Consider the following 18,077-nt stretch of genomic DNA (forward strand, 5'->3'; position numbering starts at 1 on the left):
AGGGTTTCTAGCGGTGTAGTGATTCCAATTATTCCTTTAATTTTAACGTATTAGCAGAGGTTTTTATTGAACGCACGTGGTTCGAACTCGTGACCCCATTACATGGGCCTTCCAAATTTAATTTACTGGAACAGATCGAGTGAGGACATTCAATCACTGTAACACGGAAATTAGATTTTGTTTGCAAGCTCCTGTAAACGAGGGATGGATTTTAGTACGTGCGATGTAACTCCCCGTTCCCCCCTGGGATTACCCTCAGTGAAACCCTTGAAATTCACGCTCACTCACTCGTAGTAAAGACAGTATTTCATCATTCCGTAATAATCTATAAAGTAACAAATCCACTTGTACAGAAGACTCTTTATTTCATCATTCTCTGGAAAAAAAACTATGTATTTACAGTCGATCTGGAGGGAACGTAAAATGTTGCATTTTCATGAAGTCCGTATGAGTTATGGATATTTTCAATTCACAGAGTGGGGAAAGGGAATTTTCCCACACGCTTCCGTGGAAAATGGTGCCTTTCCGCACAACGTGACGAAAAATATTTTAAAAATTCGTCGAGTCCCGTAAATTTGTCGGTCAGTTTATAACAACGAATTTGGTTGATAATCATTAATTTAAAGAAATTGAATCAGCATTTGGCTGACGCGAAAATGGCCGAAGATGACAGAAAAATCTACAATGAATAAATAAATAAGAATCAACCGAAAATTATTTCTTTAATCAATCAATCAATTAAAAATAACGTATACGTCGTGTGATATGGATTAGCCGGCTAGTGATTTCAAGCTGAATTCATTAAACTCTCATTCTCGTCTGGGCATCTCATTTATTTAACGAAGGCTGGCAGAATCTTTTACGCGCCCACCAGATCATTGCCAGGGCAGCTGCCAGGAATGCTATTCCTGCGACAATTCCCATTGAAATTGCTCGGTTCCTACGATATGCCGGCACTTCCAGGGTGAATTGTTCACTAGTGGAAACATCTTCGGTCCTGGAAATGGCCGATACTTCGAATATATAGCTCGTGTCCTCTTCTAGTGTTTTAACTGCAAATCGAAAATTTAACGATGTTAATTTTTTATTGAGAGACAATTCCAAAGGTAAACGTCCAATGTTCAATTAAAATATCATTCCATTCGATTATGGATCGGAATAGAATAGTCAATGAACCTAAGTAAAATGTGTCGACGGTCTCGGCTCTCCCATAAAGTGTCTCCGCAGGATCCCGAAACCATCTGACGGTGTAACTCTTGATGATGTCCTTGTCGTCGACCGGTGGCTCCCACGTCACCAAATATCCCTCGCCAGTGACTTGAACTCGAACGTTTCGTGGGGGTTCCACATTCGCCTCCTCGTCTAGGCGACAATTACCAATGAAAAGGTGACTAGGATACATTCAGGATCAACAATAAAGGGAATATACCTTGTGTACTCCGAAATTCCGACGCTGAATTGCGATCCAGAGATCCTGGAAGTTATGATCAGTCCAGTTAACTCAATTCGATTACCGGATAAATCAATTGTATTTTATTATAATCCTCCAGACAATATTTTTTAGTCAGAAAAAATGAGACTGAGTAGCGAAACTGTTTCTCAGAAAAACAATTTTGCTTTCAGACTACACAACTTCTGCTGTCGTCAATAAATAAAGTTAAACCTGTTTTAGTGTTCTGTGTTAGGACACGAATGCTCTTGCTGAACATTCCATCCCCGTGCTTATCCTGACTCAGAACCATAAACTCGTACTCTCGTCCTGGTGAGAGATTAGGAATTGTTGCTTCGGTTATCTTCTTCGATGGTATCTTCATTGTCTTCCACTCGGAGGTATCCGTGGGCCTGTACCTAATTTACCCACAAGGAAAAACCATTAACCAGCGGAAAAATTCTAAACAATCGATCCCCCAGCGATTATAAATTCAATTGAAAAATGAGTTGTTGTGGGGCCTTAATACTTGTTGGGTCTATATTTACGTCAATGAAGAGTAGTCTTACCAAACGGCGTATTCCATCTTGGGCCTTACGTATCCTGGGACCCAGGTTAGTGTCACCGAATTTCTACTACTGTTGGCATTCAGATTGTACGGGGCTCGCGGCGGTACATTGAGCACCATAAGTTCAGCATCAGCGACGATGGTGGCAGCCTCATTACTCGCTGCACACTGATAAAGTCCCCTGTCCTGCTCCTGAATTCTTTCGATGGTCAAATTTCCACCCCTTAGAATAGCGCGTTCCTGCGGGAGAGGTGAGCCGTCCTTCTGACCGAAGGCTGTGTTAGTTTTGTTCCAAATATTTTTTTTTCTCATATTATTTCAATCTCAAACGTTAATCAACTCAACTTATTAATTCATTCTCCATTGTTATATTTTTTTTATTAGTCAGTAAGTTTTGCTTTGAATAATTCACCTTGGAATTGTGAGGAATGTTTATTTCACGGATGGTACAGCAGAGAATAGGATCAGTGAGTGACTGGCAAAATTCTCGACTAAAGGTATCATTGGAGATCATCACTCAACCGTAAAAAGTTATATTAAACGGAAAACATACTTTAAACCAGACGATTGTTGGCCGTTGGGACTGATCACCGTCACGAGCGTCGCAGGGAATTTCCAGGCTTTCGCCGAGTTTTCGCATGTAGAGACGTTGGGGGGTTACTGTGAATACAGGGGGTCTCTGGACGATCTGAAAAATTTTGGGGCCAGTAAATGATAGGGGAATTCATTATATGCGCAAATCTTCAGCATAAAAAATTTTTTTGCACTGGCAATTCAATCATTATTCAGCGTTAATTTAAAGCACAAATCGGCATTCAGCATTTGCAATGAGATTGGTGAATAATGGGCATCAACTGGCAAACTGGGGTCTCAATGATCTCTCTATTTGTCGAACAATGTGACTATTTATATGTTCATAAATTTACCACTGAAATTGAAGGACTGGGGCCCTCGGTACCAAGTTCATTATATGGTGTGCAACTGTAGCTTCCGGAGTGGGTTTCGTCGACTTTGCTGAAGTATAATGAACCATTTCTCCGATAGAATACACCGGGGACGTTGTAAGGGTCGAAAAGAAATCCGTCTTTCTCCCACCGTAAATTTGTCAGCGGGGGATTCGCCCGAAAGTGACAGTCCAGTAGGGCTGATTTACCATAAGGGAGGAATACTTCTCGTGGGGCATAAATGACCTTGGCCTTGTCTGAAATTCATTTTAATCAGTTAATGGTAATTTGCAATTTTTTAAACGTTTTTGAATGACGGAAATTACATTGAACATTCAAGAAGGCTGAGGCTGATTGCTGATCTCCAAGGACATCAGTTACCACACAAGAATATTCTCCCAAGTCACCGATTGCTGCAGGACTTATTATCAATGTGCCATTCTCATTGACTGTTATTCTACCTCTGAGATCCTGAAAAAATCATGAAAATTAAACTGCAAAAATTTTAGTAGCTCATGAGAAAGGGTTTAACAATAAATAATTTCCAGTAAGTGACGAAGAAATATTTTTTCGTCGGGATTATCCACTACCTCAATCTGCTCGATCTCAAGACCATCCCTTAGCCAATTAACGACAGTGCTACTGTCCTTTGCAATACACTCAAATTCCACAATCTCGCCCTCCATTGCTGTTCGATTAACGGGGGGTACAGCGAGAAGATTTTCACCTGCAACATCGTCGCCCGGTTGCGACACACCTGGGTTAAACAATTTAACGAGTCTGTCCTATTTACGGTTAGTACAGTGAACGTAATTCACAGGTTTCATTCAACTCAATTAACATGTTATTTCCTCTGACGTGAGTCATTCACTGAAAAGTTCTGCATAATTTTGAGGGGAAAATGCGAAGCAAAATAGTCTTATTAGGTTTATTAAATCTAATATGGGGAATTATTTATCAAGTGGGCCACCCCTTTTCACGCTATAAATTAATTTCGGTCTCCTCTGGCGTGATTTATATTTTTTTTCACTCTCCAGATTTTTCCGAATGGCCAATTTTTTATTAAATCATCCACAAGGAGCTCGGACAGGAAAACTTTTTGTTATTTTTTCTGTACAACAATTTCTATTGACTGCGTCAATAAATGGATTTAATTGGTAAAGTCAGCTGTTAATACCTTCGATGCTGAGATGAAACCAGGTGCCATTATTCCTTGAACTGGGGGATCTGTCTGGAAAAACAACCTTGCACTCGTACCATCCCTGATCACTCTCCCTGATATTCGTGAGGTTAATGCTCCCATGTCCATAATCACTGGATAGATTGTCCTCGAGCAAGTGTATTCTACCTGAATAGTCATCAGCAATGGATAGTATACTATTCGCCTTCTCATTGCCCGGTACTTCGTACCAGGAGAATACAGTTCTTCCCTATTCGAATAAGAATTTTCATTTTTTACGGTTTTTCCAGCAAATACTCCCTCTCCAGCCCCAGCAAAACAGAATAAATCACTTCCACTTGGAAACCACCCCCGACAGTCGATTAATGTATCAGATTTTTTGCAAACCATTCATCGATTCATTGGCAATTGGTTTTGAAAGCTCTTCGGAAGGTCATAATAAAAAGCTCGATTTATTTGATTCGTCAGGTAACTCACGCCTTTGGTCCAGACCCTTTAGGTTTAAAAATAGCTTTCTGGCTTTGACCCTAGGGTTAAATAATTTATTCTGTTTCACCAGTTCATTACTACATTCGTCGGAAGATTGAAAAACAGGTTTTTTATTGAATGTCTCGAGTTTGGGGGATTTGATACCTGTTGGAGACCGTCTGGCTCCGATTTCTCATATGAGGATCATAGAATAATATTTAAATCGTCTAGGAAATTTTATCGGGTCTTTTAGATCATATTTATTACCGGAGAACTCCGGACTGAGCGATATGAAACATGAAATAAGATAATTCTCAGCTAAAAAATTTATTTAATGCAATTACAACGGAAAAAATAGTCCAGGAAGAAATCAAGTGGGGAAATCACGAGAGTAACTCGAGTTTCATAGTTAAAGAGTCACATAATACCCGTTCATTGTCCCATTAACAGTGACAACACTTGAGGCTGCACGCAACCAGCATCTGCAGCACTTACTGTACATGCAGATTAGGGAAGACTATATATGAGGTCTGTCCCGGTTAATCTAATGGGGGATTCTAATCGCTCATCATTCAGGACATTCTGCATCATTATTAAACCCATTGCTACCGGTGACAATCAGAGTGTCTTCCTGTATACTGATTGTCATGAGGAAAACAAAGTGAATGAGACTATTCGACGAGGACAATTTTCTGTGGAAGATCTTCGACGAATCTTGAGAAAAACCATCGAAGGATCTTCGGAAAATAATTTTTATTTATTTTATTTCATTCGAGGAGGGAGAAAAATAAATAAAATTAAAAAATTAAAAAAAATTTTCCAGCGGATTGACTGGGTTGTTTTTTTATAAAATTTCATGGTACGGCTGTTAATTATGGGAGACCTTGGACCATTACTTACTTCCCTGTTCCATGTTAAAATGTAAGGTATCGGTATCTCATGGGGAAAATCAAGGTGGCAGTTGAACACTACGTATTCTCCAATAGAAGCTGTAAAATTCTTGGCGTCCTTCTCCTCCTCCAGAAGCATTCCATATCCCAGAGCTTCACAAGCCCGACAAATGAAAATTCTCTATGAATAACTTGATCAAAAAAATCAAACGATTTACCCGTACAAAAAAATTCTATCATCTCACACCGAGAGGAATCGATGGTGTGGCAATTCTTTCGAAACCCGCCATTGAAACGAAAGTCTTGTTTTCGATTTAAATGTTTCGCCGTCGAACTGACGACCCTGAGAATTAAAAACCTGGAGGAGTGCGTTCAAGGGCACCTGCCCTTGAGACAAACCCATCAAAATTTATTTGAATCTCACGACAAATCACTTTACGAATTTATTCCCTTTATCCAAAATTTGTATCCCATGAAATTTGGAAAGACAAAAATTGTCTCCGATACTTCAACGAATCTCTCAATGACTCTCCAGATCAATCAGCTGTCCTTGAACGCACACCTACGCCCTTGATGCACATTAGGGATTTCTCTCGGTGTATCAAAACCCTTTCCCATTACCTGAATAGCAGGCGCACAGGACAGCGAGTCCTCTGGCCCATTTTCCGGCAATTGGGGCCCGAAAATCCATCGTCACTCGCCTTTACCCCCAAAAGTACGTGAAAATCTCCAGGAGCAAGTGTCAGGCCCACATCTGCACCCACTATCACCTTCACTCTCACAATCACCCACCTGGGCCGATGACTCCACTCAAATCATTATTCCCATCTCAAAATTCAGTCTCCGACCCCGGAAAATGGAATAAAAAAAATATATCAGAAGACGCGCGCTCTCATATCAAATTTTCCCGCTGATTCGTCGGTTTTCTATCGTTTGAACAATTACAAATGAACCAATTAATGAACTCGTGGCGCAATTACTGCTGGCAGTGATTGAGCGAAACTTTATGATGAGAATTGACCGTTAGCTGCGTCCAGTAGCGCGAAAAAGTCGTCAGGATGGACACGGAGTGGCTCTCTCGGAGTGATCGAGGAGCGGTGGAGATAAACCAAGTAATTGTTGCACTCGTCCGCACTCAAGCGGATACAAAATCGTGACAAGACAAGGGTGGGGATGGAAATTAATTCTGATACATTTTGTGGGCTTGCCCCCATACAGGGCCCACCATTGTTGGTGAGGGCGCGGTGATTACAATCAGAATTGGGACAGATGATTCAGGTGTTCATCAGCAGATGAGAATAATTGTGGGATTTTTTTTTCGGAGAATTTCAATCGCCAAACTGCGACGAGAGCGGAAATTTAAAATAATCATGACTCAAAGGATAAATAAATATTGTAAAAAACGTATGTAATAATAAATTTATGATCATTAATCAAATAATAAAATGAAATATTCACTTCATTGAACTCTTTCGTAATTTTTACCGAATATTGTTTTGACTGAGAGATTACGGAACAGTCACGTCATTTCTGAAGAGTTTTTCTCCCCGTGTGCTTCACTTTTGCGGGAAAATTACGGAGCTGGAGAATTTTTCCAGCTTCAGCGCTAGTTCTTCCGCGTAGGGGAACCAAAAAGTCGGTAATTAAAGCCCTGATATTGAAAAATGTGAGCAGCCCACTGGTCATCATTCGCGTGGGTGACCTCAAATTACGTCACATCCGTCCCTTGGACGCATTAGCAGACTGCCCACAAGCCCACACAACCTTGTCACGTTGTTGAAGATAATAGATCCATTCGCATGGATCACGAACGTGGATTGAACGTGCACGGGACACTGGATATACATATAATGCGTTCCTAACAGAGGAGACGAAGCTTGAATATATTACCTTATCAAATCAAATACACGAGGACTGACATGTGCATTTCCTATGGGGATTCTCGTCCACCATTCAAAGAGGGGGGAAATTAGTATGCACGGGTCATTCCCACCTCGAATCATTAGCGATGATTAGGGATTTTTATTTTTGTATGTGAGTCCCACAAAAAGGATCTGAATTAACTGCAAACTCTCCCGGGAGAAATTGCGCAATTTTCCCGGATTTCCGCTAAATTCGCATCCGATTTCTCCTACACGTGGGGATTGGAATTCTGTCTAGGGCTCGTAATGGGATTTTCTGGGAAATTTCGCCCCCCGGTTGAGAGGGAAATTTATCGAGGCGACCGATTGTTCAATAAAAAATTGTAATTTCCGTTAGCCACGATATTAAATACAAAAACGGGTTAATATCAATATTTGATGCCGAGGACATCAGGTTTTGGCCGGAATATCGGATTCGTTGGGGCCTTGGAATCGTGCTGATTACACGTTTCCGAGGATGATTGAATGATCGAATTACGCGTCTAGGCACGGTTTTATTATACACGAAGTGAGAAAGAGGTAATAATAAGGGCATCAAGCCACAAATGAGTCACAGACGTTGACGTTTATGGAGGCAAGGTAATTTGGGATATTAGTTTTTTCCGCTGCACCCCCGCCCCACTCAGGAAGCGAGATATGACAAAAATTATCGTCAAATACGAGTCAAAGGATGGGAAGATCGTCATCGATCATGACTTTTGCGGGGAGGGAAATTTGTTGTACTTTCTGGGGGTATACAAAGCTATGACAATTGATTTTTCGCGATCTATTGAACGATTGATGAATTTTTGATCAAGATCGGCGATAAAAATCGAAATATCTGGATTTTTTACCCTGAAATATTTTTACAAATCGATACTCCCACCCCCCAGAACCGACGGTGGTGTCTTTTTTCGCCGGGTCACTACTAATATGGGGATGAACCGAGGCTTTAGTCTTTATGCTTTGCTAAGTCACCGGGGAAGTACCTCCGGGGACGTGCGCGGCGCTGGTACTGTATGTGTTTCGCCTCTGTAAGACAGGGGTCGCCACATACAGAGACAGGGAATTTACAAGTAGTGAGATCTGTGTGTCAGGGTTAGAACGTATGTGTTGCAGCACCGCGCACGCGGTCCCCAGGTAGTTGTCCAGTGATTGGGCGAAGGACATAAGTTGAAGGAGGGACTTACGTCAAGGTCAGTCCTGACCTCAGCGGTGAGAGCCGGCTCCGTCGACTCTGGCGGCTGGTGAGCTGATGACCGCCCGGATATGGGGTCAATCCATCGATTATCTTTGATGAATAAAAAATTGAAATAAAATACGAAGACGTAAACAAATCAAAAGACTAGTAAATCAGAATTGACATTAAAAATGGTAATGGCATTCCCAAATCAACAATTTAGTTCTCGGGAAAATATCTGGATGAAAAAAAAAACCACCAAATGTCAATTAGAAGTAGAAAATTATATTTCACAATAAAATAAAATCAATCATCAGCCAAAAATGAAGAGCGTGAAGAAAATAATGGTACGGTAACCAGAAGATTTAGCAATTCACGTGTGTCCCCTTGAGATCTTTTTTTTTTCCCTTCTAACTACATATATCTACACTTGACTTATCAGACTACTACTTGCCTAAACAGAGTAGGGACCAATGACGTGAATAAAAACGGCTCATGGCCCCCAAACAGATTATCCGTCGTAATCCTCACGTCTCCCCATTTTATTTCTCACCATTGTCCCGAGAATTTGCAAGCAAAATACTTTGTCAACCGTAGCCATTGAAAAATTTAAAACTAAAATCATTGAAACTTCCGATCAGTGATTGGAACAATAACTGGAATAATCCCGACATTAAACATTAAATTGGCAAGATCGATATTTCCCTAAAAATAATAATCTCAATAAAGGACGACTAAATAATCCATAAAAAATCGTAAAAATTAAAATTGCACGCAAAGTATCGGGACCACGTTGGACCATCAATACGAATAATCAAATATATTATTATAGTTAACTATGTTTTAATAATAATAAGTATGATACAACGGCAATTGGCAATAAATCGACAATGAACAGTCGTTAATGCCATTTTTTTCATATTAAAAACACATCGTCATTATTTTTTTTCTTCCCTGCTTCCGTCGTCTCGTTGATTAATACGCTACAGGCTATATCGTTACGATTTACAATATCAATTAATTATCAAATTATTAATTCAGTTATTAGAATTACTTTAGAATATTGGTACTCTTGTGTTTTTCCTCTTGTTCCTCTCTCTCACTCTCTCTCTCTCTCTCGTTTTTTCGCTCGGTCTCTTTCACGTTCTTTCATCCCTTGCCTCGTTACTTCGTTAACATTTTTTTGTTTATCTATCAATTATTTAATTCGTCACTCGATAGTCACATCCTTGCATTCCCATTTTCACAGTGCTCTTGCATTCTTGCCGTTTTTTTTTTCTTCAATTTCCTCAGCCGTTTTACAGTTAATAATACAGTATTTCATTGACTGCATCATTGTGCTTATCGCAGCGTACAGTTTTTTAAATTGTGTAGGACCCTTACTAATCTTCCTTTATCATTATTATTTTTTTTCTGTTACGTATTTATATATATGTATAGTATTTTCTTTTAATATAAATAAAATGTTTGTACTATATGAAAAGAAATTAAAATGCCTGGAGAAGGGGGTGAGAGCAATTGTTATTCGTTAATTAGTCTATCTTAAGAGTGTAAATAATTTTTTTTTATACAAAAATTATCGAATTTAAGAGGTACATTCGGTGGTGAATTGAACATTTTTCAAATCATAGAAATTATAACGTGAATTATCTCTCACTCTCACCACCAACTCCGCGTAATGATTGTAATTACAATGCGTTTGGTGAGACTTTAGGTGGGATATTTGAAGAATAATTAAGTTTCATTTATTTATGCGTGTCGAAGTGCGCATAGTTATCATCATTTAATACACAGCATTCATTTCGCAGGTCAGCCTCTCAACGTTCAAAATAAAGTCGTGTGAATTGTGGGAAGAGGAGGGAAATTAATTTTAAAGGACTTTAAATACTCAGATCCACTTTTTTTTATAAACAAAAACATTACAAAGTGACTGAGCCATGAAACGTGAATTTGGAATTAGTGTAAAGGTGATCTGCGATTCAAATAATTGTGGACTTTGTTTCAAGCATTTCTCTCGGTGCAGAACAGTATGTCCGAGAAAAATAAATAAATTCAATATCCAATTGCCCAATTTTTTCCCACAATTCACCCGACATGTCAAGAACACCTGGACGAATGTCATTGTCAAATACTGATTATCGGCCATGTAATTTATAAACAATTCATAAGTACCACGATGTTTTTCTCATTAAAATAACTAAACAAGATGAGCGAGAAAGAGATGCTGATTGTGACAGCCGCATTTACAAAATTGGCAAGTCGTGCAACGTTAATCGTCACCAAGGACAGTATTAACATCGCAAAACGAAAAAAAAAAATTCTGAGACCGACCATGCAATTACTCAATTATTTATTAATCCTCTTAATCGTCTTTCTCTTGTTCATTAAAACACATTATTTTATAATTTATTAATTATAATATTAATTTACGTTGCTTAAGAAAAATTATTGTGCCGATAATATGTTGGGTTGCTAGTGAAACCCTAAATAGGCAGTGCAGTACGAGTGAGTCCTTAAGCAATCTCGAGGCAAGCTTCGGCCTAATATCACGTTTCGAGTCCATTGCTCATCAATTAATTAATAACCGTTAATTGCTTTATTTTTTCCTTCAATTTCATGAGTCATGTCATCGTGTTTTGCTCTCACAATCGATAATCGATCAATAATCCAGTACATTATGATTAAGTATAACGATGTGTCTCGATTAAATGTTCTTTTATACATCATTGGATCGTTAATAAATTTTCCACTTCTCGCACGTATTTTTCAGTCATTATGTGCTGTTATTACATAATTGTTGGTCTTCGCCGACTGAAGCACAAACGTCGAGCCACCGGAAACACTTTACACGCAATAACTAGCCGTGAAGTAACATTTTTTTTTTGGTTTAGTGAGTTGAGAGCCAGTGTTTATCGCTGTGTCATATGTATTAATTTCTACTACTCCTCTTAAGTTCGAGATATATCGAGAGTCTCGAGTCAATTTTTATTTGACTTCCCAATGGCCTAGATTGATTACCAAATTCGATATGAGTTGTTGGTGCCATCAACTTTACTAAGTCTCATTTTCGAGCCAATTTCAAAGTTATTTGGCTAATAATAATCAATGAATCAGACAAGGACAGCGTTCACCCGGCCATTTTGTCGAAATGACGGCTAATGGAGTACGTGCTCACCTGCTGCCATTTGTTTAGCTTTACGAAAATCCTCTAATATGTGGAAACTGTCGATTACTCGACACTGCGTCCATTATTGAGAGTTAATTATTGATTTTTTTTGGTTTATCTTTATTTGTTTAATTCTACGGAGATAACTCCTCGCCCTGTCTAAACAGGGCGTTTATTATCGGGAAGATTGATACTCGAATCGACTCTAGCTAATTGTCCTCTCTTACTGATGAAAAAATCCCCAGTTGCGATAGCACAAACTGTGCTCATGTATGACTTTAATTTTGTCTTTTTAGTTCCTCTTGAGCTATCAATAGGGTTAATTAGTGTTTAGATATTTAGATCAGTAGTTTAATGATAAATGACTGTATACGATTGCGGGGGCTACGTAGAGCGAGTGATGGGGGTTGACCTGAGTCTCCATAAATCATGTTATCACTCTTGAATCGTCCGAGCAACAATCACGTTCTCATGAGAATGCCGAGGCTCATTTAATATTTATTCTCTTCAAGAAAATTCTAGACGTTCTCATAACCTCCAAAACATCCCCTTCAACTCTCAGGGATCCTTTAGTACCGGGGACCACTCAGTACAGTGATTCCTATTAGATACTCCCCCTACATCGCTCTCAACCTCTCCATTCCCTTTCCAAACCGCCCTCATGTCCGGTAAATTCAAGATATTCTCATAACCTCCAAAATCCTCACCTTTCTCGATCCATCAACCTCTCCAGTAGTTTCCAAGCCCATCCCCTCGTAATCTCCAAAGTCTTCTCATCCTTCCCTACCACCTGGGGGATTACCTGGACGTCGTGGTGGCTGAACCTCAAACCCTAATTCTCCTCATGATCTTCACAACTGCTCCTTCAACTTTCCCTCGACCCATCAGTATCAGAGACCTCGCCTTCCTCTGGCAGCTCCCAGACCCTCTCCCTCATCATCCTCAACCTCCTCATGTCCCTCCTCAAGCCTCCACCACTGTGCCCCCCCAACCTCAACTACCGTCAGCAGGCGCTCTCCAAATGGACACTCTGTCGTCGCCTCGCCTGCCTCTGCCTGAACTGATGGAACTCCGCCTTCATAGCCTGCACCCTCGCCTCGATATTGTCCCTAGAATACCTTGAGCTTCCCTGAACAGTGCTGGTCGTGTGTACCTGATGAATATGGGGCAGATGAATCGTATGAATCTGGTGAACTGGTGGACGTTCCTCCCTTGTCGGTGTCGAAGCCGACGTCGGAGTTGGAGTGCAGCTGACAGGATCGAATTCATAATGACCATCAACACTACCAGCGTCCACAGCGATGTGTGCATGACTGTGAGGAATCTTTATTGGGATCTGTTGGTGATCCTGAAGTTCAAGCCATCGTCCCAGAAGCGGAGGTGGCGGTGGTCTGTAGGGCGGAGGGCGCCACTCAGCGACAGTACTTCCACTTCTGGAACTCTGATTCTGCGTTTGACTCGTATTTTTACTACCAAATCCGGAAGAACTCGATCTGCTTTCGGGTGATGTTTCCGTCATGTGGAGATCTGGGGAGGCGGCTAATTCTGGGGCTGATCTTGCGTGACGTGCGTGTCTGGGTGGGAGTCGGGCGCGTGGACGAATTCCCCCAGGTTGCGGGGGAGATGAAGTGGCTAAGGGTTGAACTGGCACGAATTGACGGGATTCAGCGTGAATGGCCTTCAGGGAAGGCAGTTCCTGGCTGTAACGCTGGTGAACACTCTTCAGCTGCAGGTGATGGTAGTCTGGGGGGCTGAGTTCATTTGTGGGAAAGGAACGTTCCACCGAGGAAGGCTGACGCACCGAACTGAGATCCGTCAAGTAGAGGGAGGGATTCGTCGTCCAGATGATCTGTCCACTGTTGGGGGAACTGGCGATGAATCCGGGTGATGCAATTGCACAGATCTTCGGCTGTTTGCCCAGGGGACTGATGAGATTGCTCAGATGATTGCTCAGGTATCCCATTGCTCGATTGGGAATCCCCAGGGAGACGCCGCTGTTGTCGGAACGCAGACTCAGCTGGCTGGTGCCGACCAGGGGACGTCGCCAGGAGGACTTCAGCCGGCTTTTCTTCGGAAGAAAGCCACCGTCGTCCGAACTCGAGGCGTCCACTATGCTGTTGTTGGCGGAGCTCATTAGCGAATCGGCGATTACAAAACGACCGTCAGCAGCGCGGGAGATTTTACCCAGAGGGCGACATCTGCAGGAGTCGGGACTGTCTGGGTTCAGGATCTCTCGGAGAAGGGTTAAACCTGGTACTCGGCTTTTTCTAGATCTGAGGGGAGAGAGAGAGAGATTAATGTTGGGGGGATTGATGGGGGGGAGTTACCGGATAACCAAGGGCTGAGATTGAATCGTCCATTTGTTTTGGTCAGAATGAATAAGAGGAGGGGCTCAACCTCGAGTGTTGGACACCAGTAGTTTTGGGGAATGACTGAATGACGTGAGTCTTTTCGGGGAATTTTCCGTGGCTGAAAAAGTGGTTCCACAAATCCCCTAGTTCCTGACATTTTTTAATTACAAAATGATGACTTTCACTAATAAACAATTCAATCTCCACCGCCTTCGTTACCCCGTAATGACGCATACGTGCAACAACCACGATAAATGAAAAATGACATTCAACATCAACATGAAAAAACAAAAAATTAATGAGACAGGGATTAATGGCAACTTAAACACTAAAACACTGATCCATTCGTGATGATTGAACATCAACGATAATTAAATACCGCAGGCGTTGGGAATCATGCGCATGCCCATTCTTGTGCAGTGGTAATTGGGTGTGATTTATCAGGAATTAGGTGACAATCAGTTAGATAATAAGTGGCTAACTGATTGGTGAATGGAATATTCAATAGCCCAAATTATTTCAATTTTTGTCATCAAGATTGCTTTTCTTTTTTTGTTCTGTTTATCAAATGAAATCCAATTAAAATGCTGTTTTTTTTTCTCTCGTTAATGATTAAGAAAAAAAAAATTGAACTTTTTTTTTGTGGTTGCAATCGTGGATTTTTGGTGCTCCGTGTCTCGTCACCTTTTTTCCTCCTTCGGGTCCGGCAGCAAGGAAAGAATCGGGGAGAGAGAAGTATGTAACACAACGATTACATTCACAGAGAAAAATAATTTGTAATAATGATAATAATAACACTAAAAATAACTCGAATAGTTTAGAATTTGTATTAACGTTAAGGCGGTGATTAGGGAGCAAATAGATAGCTTCAGTGTTATTATTTAAACTGTTGAAAATAATTAAACGATTAAAATAAACAGAATTTTCTTTTCGGAGCACGACAAAATATAATTATGCACACTGACCTGCTGGTAACATGCAAACATAGCGGAATAATAAAACGATAACAAATGGGATGAAAAAAAAACAATGAATATGCGGTTACCAGCCTGTGCAGGATAGAATAATTTACCTACTTGTTTGGCTGAAGGGGGTGTATTAGTGTATTATTTTTCGTATTTCGTTATTAATTATTGATCGTCTAAAATTAATAAACTGAAATGAAGAAGAAATAGTGATGAATAAATTTGAAGTCTTTATTCAATATCTCACACCGAGAAAAATCATCGACTCCGATTACCCAAGAGATTGTCCTCTAGTTTATTTCCCCACCTCCACAGATCGACGAAAACTTTGAATATAAAAAAAACGCTTGTACAATCGAAGTGGATAATATTTTCTGGATCAACACCGGTCACATGCCATTATCTAGTACAAAGCTTGAACTTGAATATCATCGTGAAAATAAATATGTATTAAAAAGATGTTGATTTGTCGTGCTCATTAATACGAATGAAGACAGAATGAATAAGGGAGATAGACAACAAATTCGACGTAATTATTAATGACTGACTGTGATAATGTGAATAAATGTTGTCAACACGTCTAGTAATCTATGTACTCCCTAAAAGCCGCCGAGCCAAGGTTAAGGGTACTGACTGGAAGAACTAGTGAGTCCTAGCTGTTTGCCTGTATTGCTCATCTCATCTACAGTCATGACAATCATCCTAAATAGTAGACAGTAGGTATAGTGGTTGGTGGATGTAGTTATAGGTCCTAGCAGGTTGATAACATTTGCAGAGCCATGTACGTTGTCTCTTAATTATTGTATCAGTATAGTTTTTTTTTTCGATTTTTTCTATCAGATGAAACTGTCGTGATAGCAACGGTGGCGGTCGTAATTAGCGGTAATTAATGGCAACAACAGTAGCACTTTAGAGTGGGTGATAGTGAATTTTATATGAATTTTAAAATGATCTCTTTGAGCAGTCCCCAACCGCTACTTCTTTCGCTAGTGTATTTGTTTTTTTTTTGCATTTCTTATTCATTCATAACGATCGTACGCTCATTGTCGATCTGGGACTTTTCTGGGTACGTAGTTGTGGCTAGCGGATGTTAGGCTTACTGTTCCGCCTCTCTATGATAAATACGCTCTCGTTATCTCGATTATCGAGATGGAGTGCATGATGGTCACGATCACGATTCAAGGGGGCCTCGTAGACCTGCTCCGAGGTGGCAGTGGCGGGGATAACTTGCGTAGGAAGTGGTTGATGAAGAGATTGTGGTTGCGGATTCAACGGGCTGCAACGGGTCAGCGTCGACACTGACTCGCCGCACGCGTTTAAGTTTGTCGACCTACAGAACATACAGAGGACATGGAGACACCACGTGGTGCTGTGGGTTTTTTTTTTTTATTTTTCTTGATTTCTTGTGGTGAAATTGTTTTCATTGCATTAGGTACATTGAGGGCAGTGAGTCTTTTTACCCGGATCGGTGAAGAAGATTCACTGTCTCACCAAAGCGATTACCCCAGTTCCTCTCACTGTCATTTTCTTCGATGGGAGACGGTCAATGGGTTACTTGATAGATATTTAACAATTGGTTCATGTTTTTGGGGATGGGAAATGCTTCGGGGGGAAAGGAGTGTTTTCCGCACGCGGAGGAATATTCAGGACAAATTACCAAATGGTACGAAATAATTTAACCGAGATTTATCTATGGAACAAAGCAAAGTTCATATAAACACAGGGAGGTGGGCTCCCTTAAGGATAATTGAGGATAGATAAAATGATAGCGGAATGTAGACAAAGAATATTATCAATAGCTTGAATTGTGGGTTGATATGACATGAAACTCATTCAGTATTTAAATACTTGAAATAAAAAAATGAACCTATTGTTGAAAATCATCAGCCCCGAAGGATACCGTCACCCCCAATATCCTAGCGATTTTCAGAGACCGTCCAGCCCGTTCTGGATATTATGTAGGCACACTTAATATTATTTTTATAATTACCAATTAGCGTAATGATAAAAAAAAACTCCATTTCCATCGTTTCCATCAGCGGAAAATTAAAAAAAATATATATGTATATATATTTAAAGTAAATAATTAACTGATCAAATAAGTGCTCCTCTCCATGATGATGATTTACAATGATGTAAGTGATAATGAATGAAACAAAAAAAGAAAAAGCAATGTGAAAGAACTGTTGATAAAATTACAATTGATAATAATCCAGAATAGGCATCACTGCAGTCGTATTGTGGACTTTTGGATGCCATTTTACAAATAATAATTTGCATTTTATGTTCGCAGTGCCAAATTTCATGTTAACCGTTAAATTTTTTCATAATTTTATCTGGTCGATGAGAAAACAAATACCTCTAATTGCTGTGCTGTGGTGTATCAAAATAGTATTTAAACAATTCGAAGGATTCGTTCTGCGTGCAATCGAGGAACGTGAGAAAATAGAATCAGTGCATGTGATCGATTTCGTCCGCTCTCCATGAAATAAGTTGAAGTTTTTGTTAATCGGTGATTTTATTTTTGTTTTGTTTAAAAACAAAAATTATATTTGTCTCAATCAAGAATGATTTTTTTAAATGCACTACATCGCACTCCAACCTCGTCCAAAATACCTCTGCTGCTTCGGTCAAACCTGTCAATCTCTAAGTATCTAAGGCTCACTGTTTTCCGCAGATGTGAAGATAAAAAAATCAATTCTTAAAAATTCTCGTTCCTTTGGAGCGAATTAATTTAATTGGATAATGGAGATGTGGAAATTAGTTGATTCAGGGGAAAAATGGAAAAGAGACTTCCCCCAAACCCTATTCATCACCGATCTCTTGAAAATTAATAGCCAGTCCGTGAAGACTTCGATCTAAGCATGACATAATTATGATTTTTTAATCTTCAACGTCTGTCGTTTATGCGGATGCGCGTACATAAACTTGAATTAAGTACTCATACATCGCACATAATTGATTGAATTCTAGTTTGATCGTGAGAGGTTTCGTTATTACTGTGGTGCTTCGGTGGCCTATTGCTCGGGGGCTTA

General features: G+C 40.1%; 2 protein-coding genes across 18 annotated transcripts in view; both read right to left on the reverse strand.

The window, feature by feature from the left end:
• Positions 1-340: 340 nt before the first annotated feature.
• LOC135169224 (protein borderless) lies at positions 341-6,603 on the reverse strand. 3 transcript variants are annotated; one of them, XM_064134007.1, is made up of 12 exons: positions 6,101-6,603; positions 5,490-5,632; positions 4,119-4,371; positions 3,532-3,668; positions 3,268-3,412; positions 2,924-3,198; positions 2,551-2,685; positions 1,999-2,261; positions 1,664-1,848; positions 1,430-1,474; positions 1,177-1,362; positions 341-1,052 (listed from the first exon to the last, which is right to left on the reverse strand). In XM_064134007.1, the coding sequence occupies exons 1-12, from the start codon at positions 6,168-6,170 to the stop codon at positions 829-831; spliced, it is 2,061 nt and encodes a 686-aa protein (XP_063990077.1). In that variant the 5' UTR covers positions 6,171-6,603; the 3' UTR covers positions 341-828. The 3 variants fall into 3 exon arrangements, with proteins under 3 accessions (XP_063990077.1, XP_063990076.1, XP_063990075.1); XM_064134006.1 differs by having other exon boundaries at positions 1,999-2,258; positions 3,532-3,698; XM_064134005.1 differs by having other exon boundaries at positions 3,532-3,698.
• A 2,222-nt stretch (positions 6,604-8,825) lies between these two features.
• The window catches only part of LOC135169220 (protein turtle), a 35,035-nt gene continuing 25,783 nt past the window's right edge, over positions 8,826-18,077 (reverse strand). For 8 of the 15 annotated variants that reach the window (XM_064133995.1, XM_064133997.1, XM_064133993.1 and 5 more), the window contains one exon: positions 8,826-13,999. In XM_064133995.1, coding sequence (XP_063990065.1) covers positions 12,730-13,999 — 1,270 coding nt within the window. In that variant the 3' untranslated portion in view covers positions 8,826-12,729. Of the gene's footprint in view, positions 16,373-18,077 lie in introns of all 15 variants that reach the window. The other 7 variants (XM_064134002.1, XR_010300170.1, XR_010300168.1 and 4 more) reach the window with 7 other exon arrangements.

The sequence above is a fragment of the Diachasmimorpha longicaudata genome, chromosome 14 (assembly GCF_034640455.1).
Source record: "Diachasmimorpha longicaudata isolate KC_UGA_2023 chromosome 14, iyDiaLong2, whole genome shotgun sequence".
In the NCBI taxonomy this organism is placed as follows: Eukaryota; Metazoa; Arthropoda; class Insecta; order Hymenoptera; family Braconidae; genus Diachasmimorpha; species Diachasmimorpha longicaudata.

Coding starts and splice junctions, on each gene's coding strand:
- LOC135169224 (XM_064134005.1), bottom strand. CDS start 6,170: ATGGATTTTCGGGCCCCAATTGCCGGAAAATGGGCCAGAGGACTCGCT. Junction 2,686..2,923: donor CCAGTCCTTCAATTTCAGTG/GTAAATTTATGA, acceptor AAAATTTTTCAG/ATCGTCCAGAGACCCCCTGT. Junction 2,262..2,550: donor CAACAATCGTCTGGTTTAAA/GTATGTTTTCCG, acceptor GCCTTCGGTCAG/AAGGACGGCTCACCTCTCCC.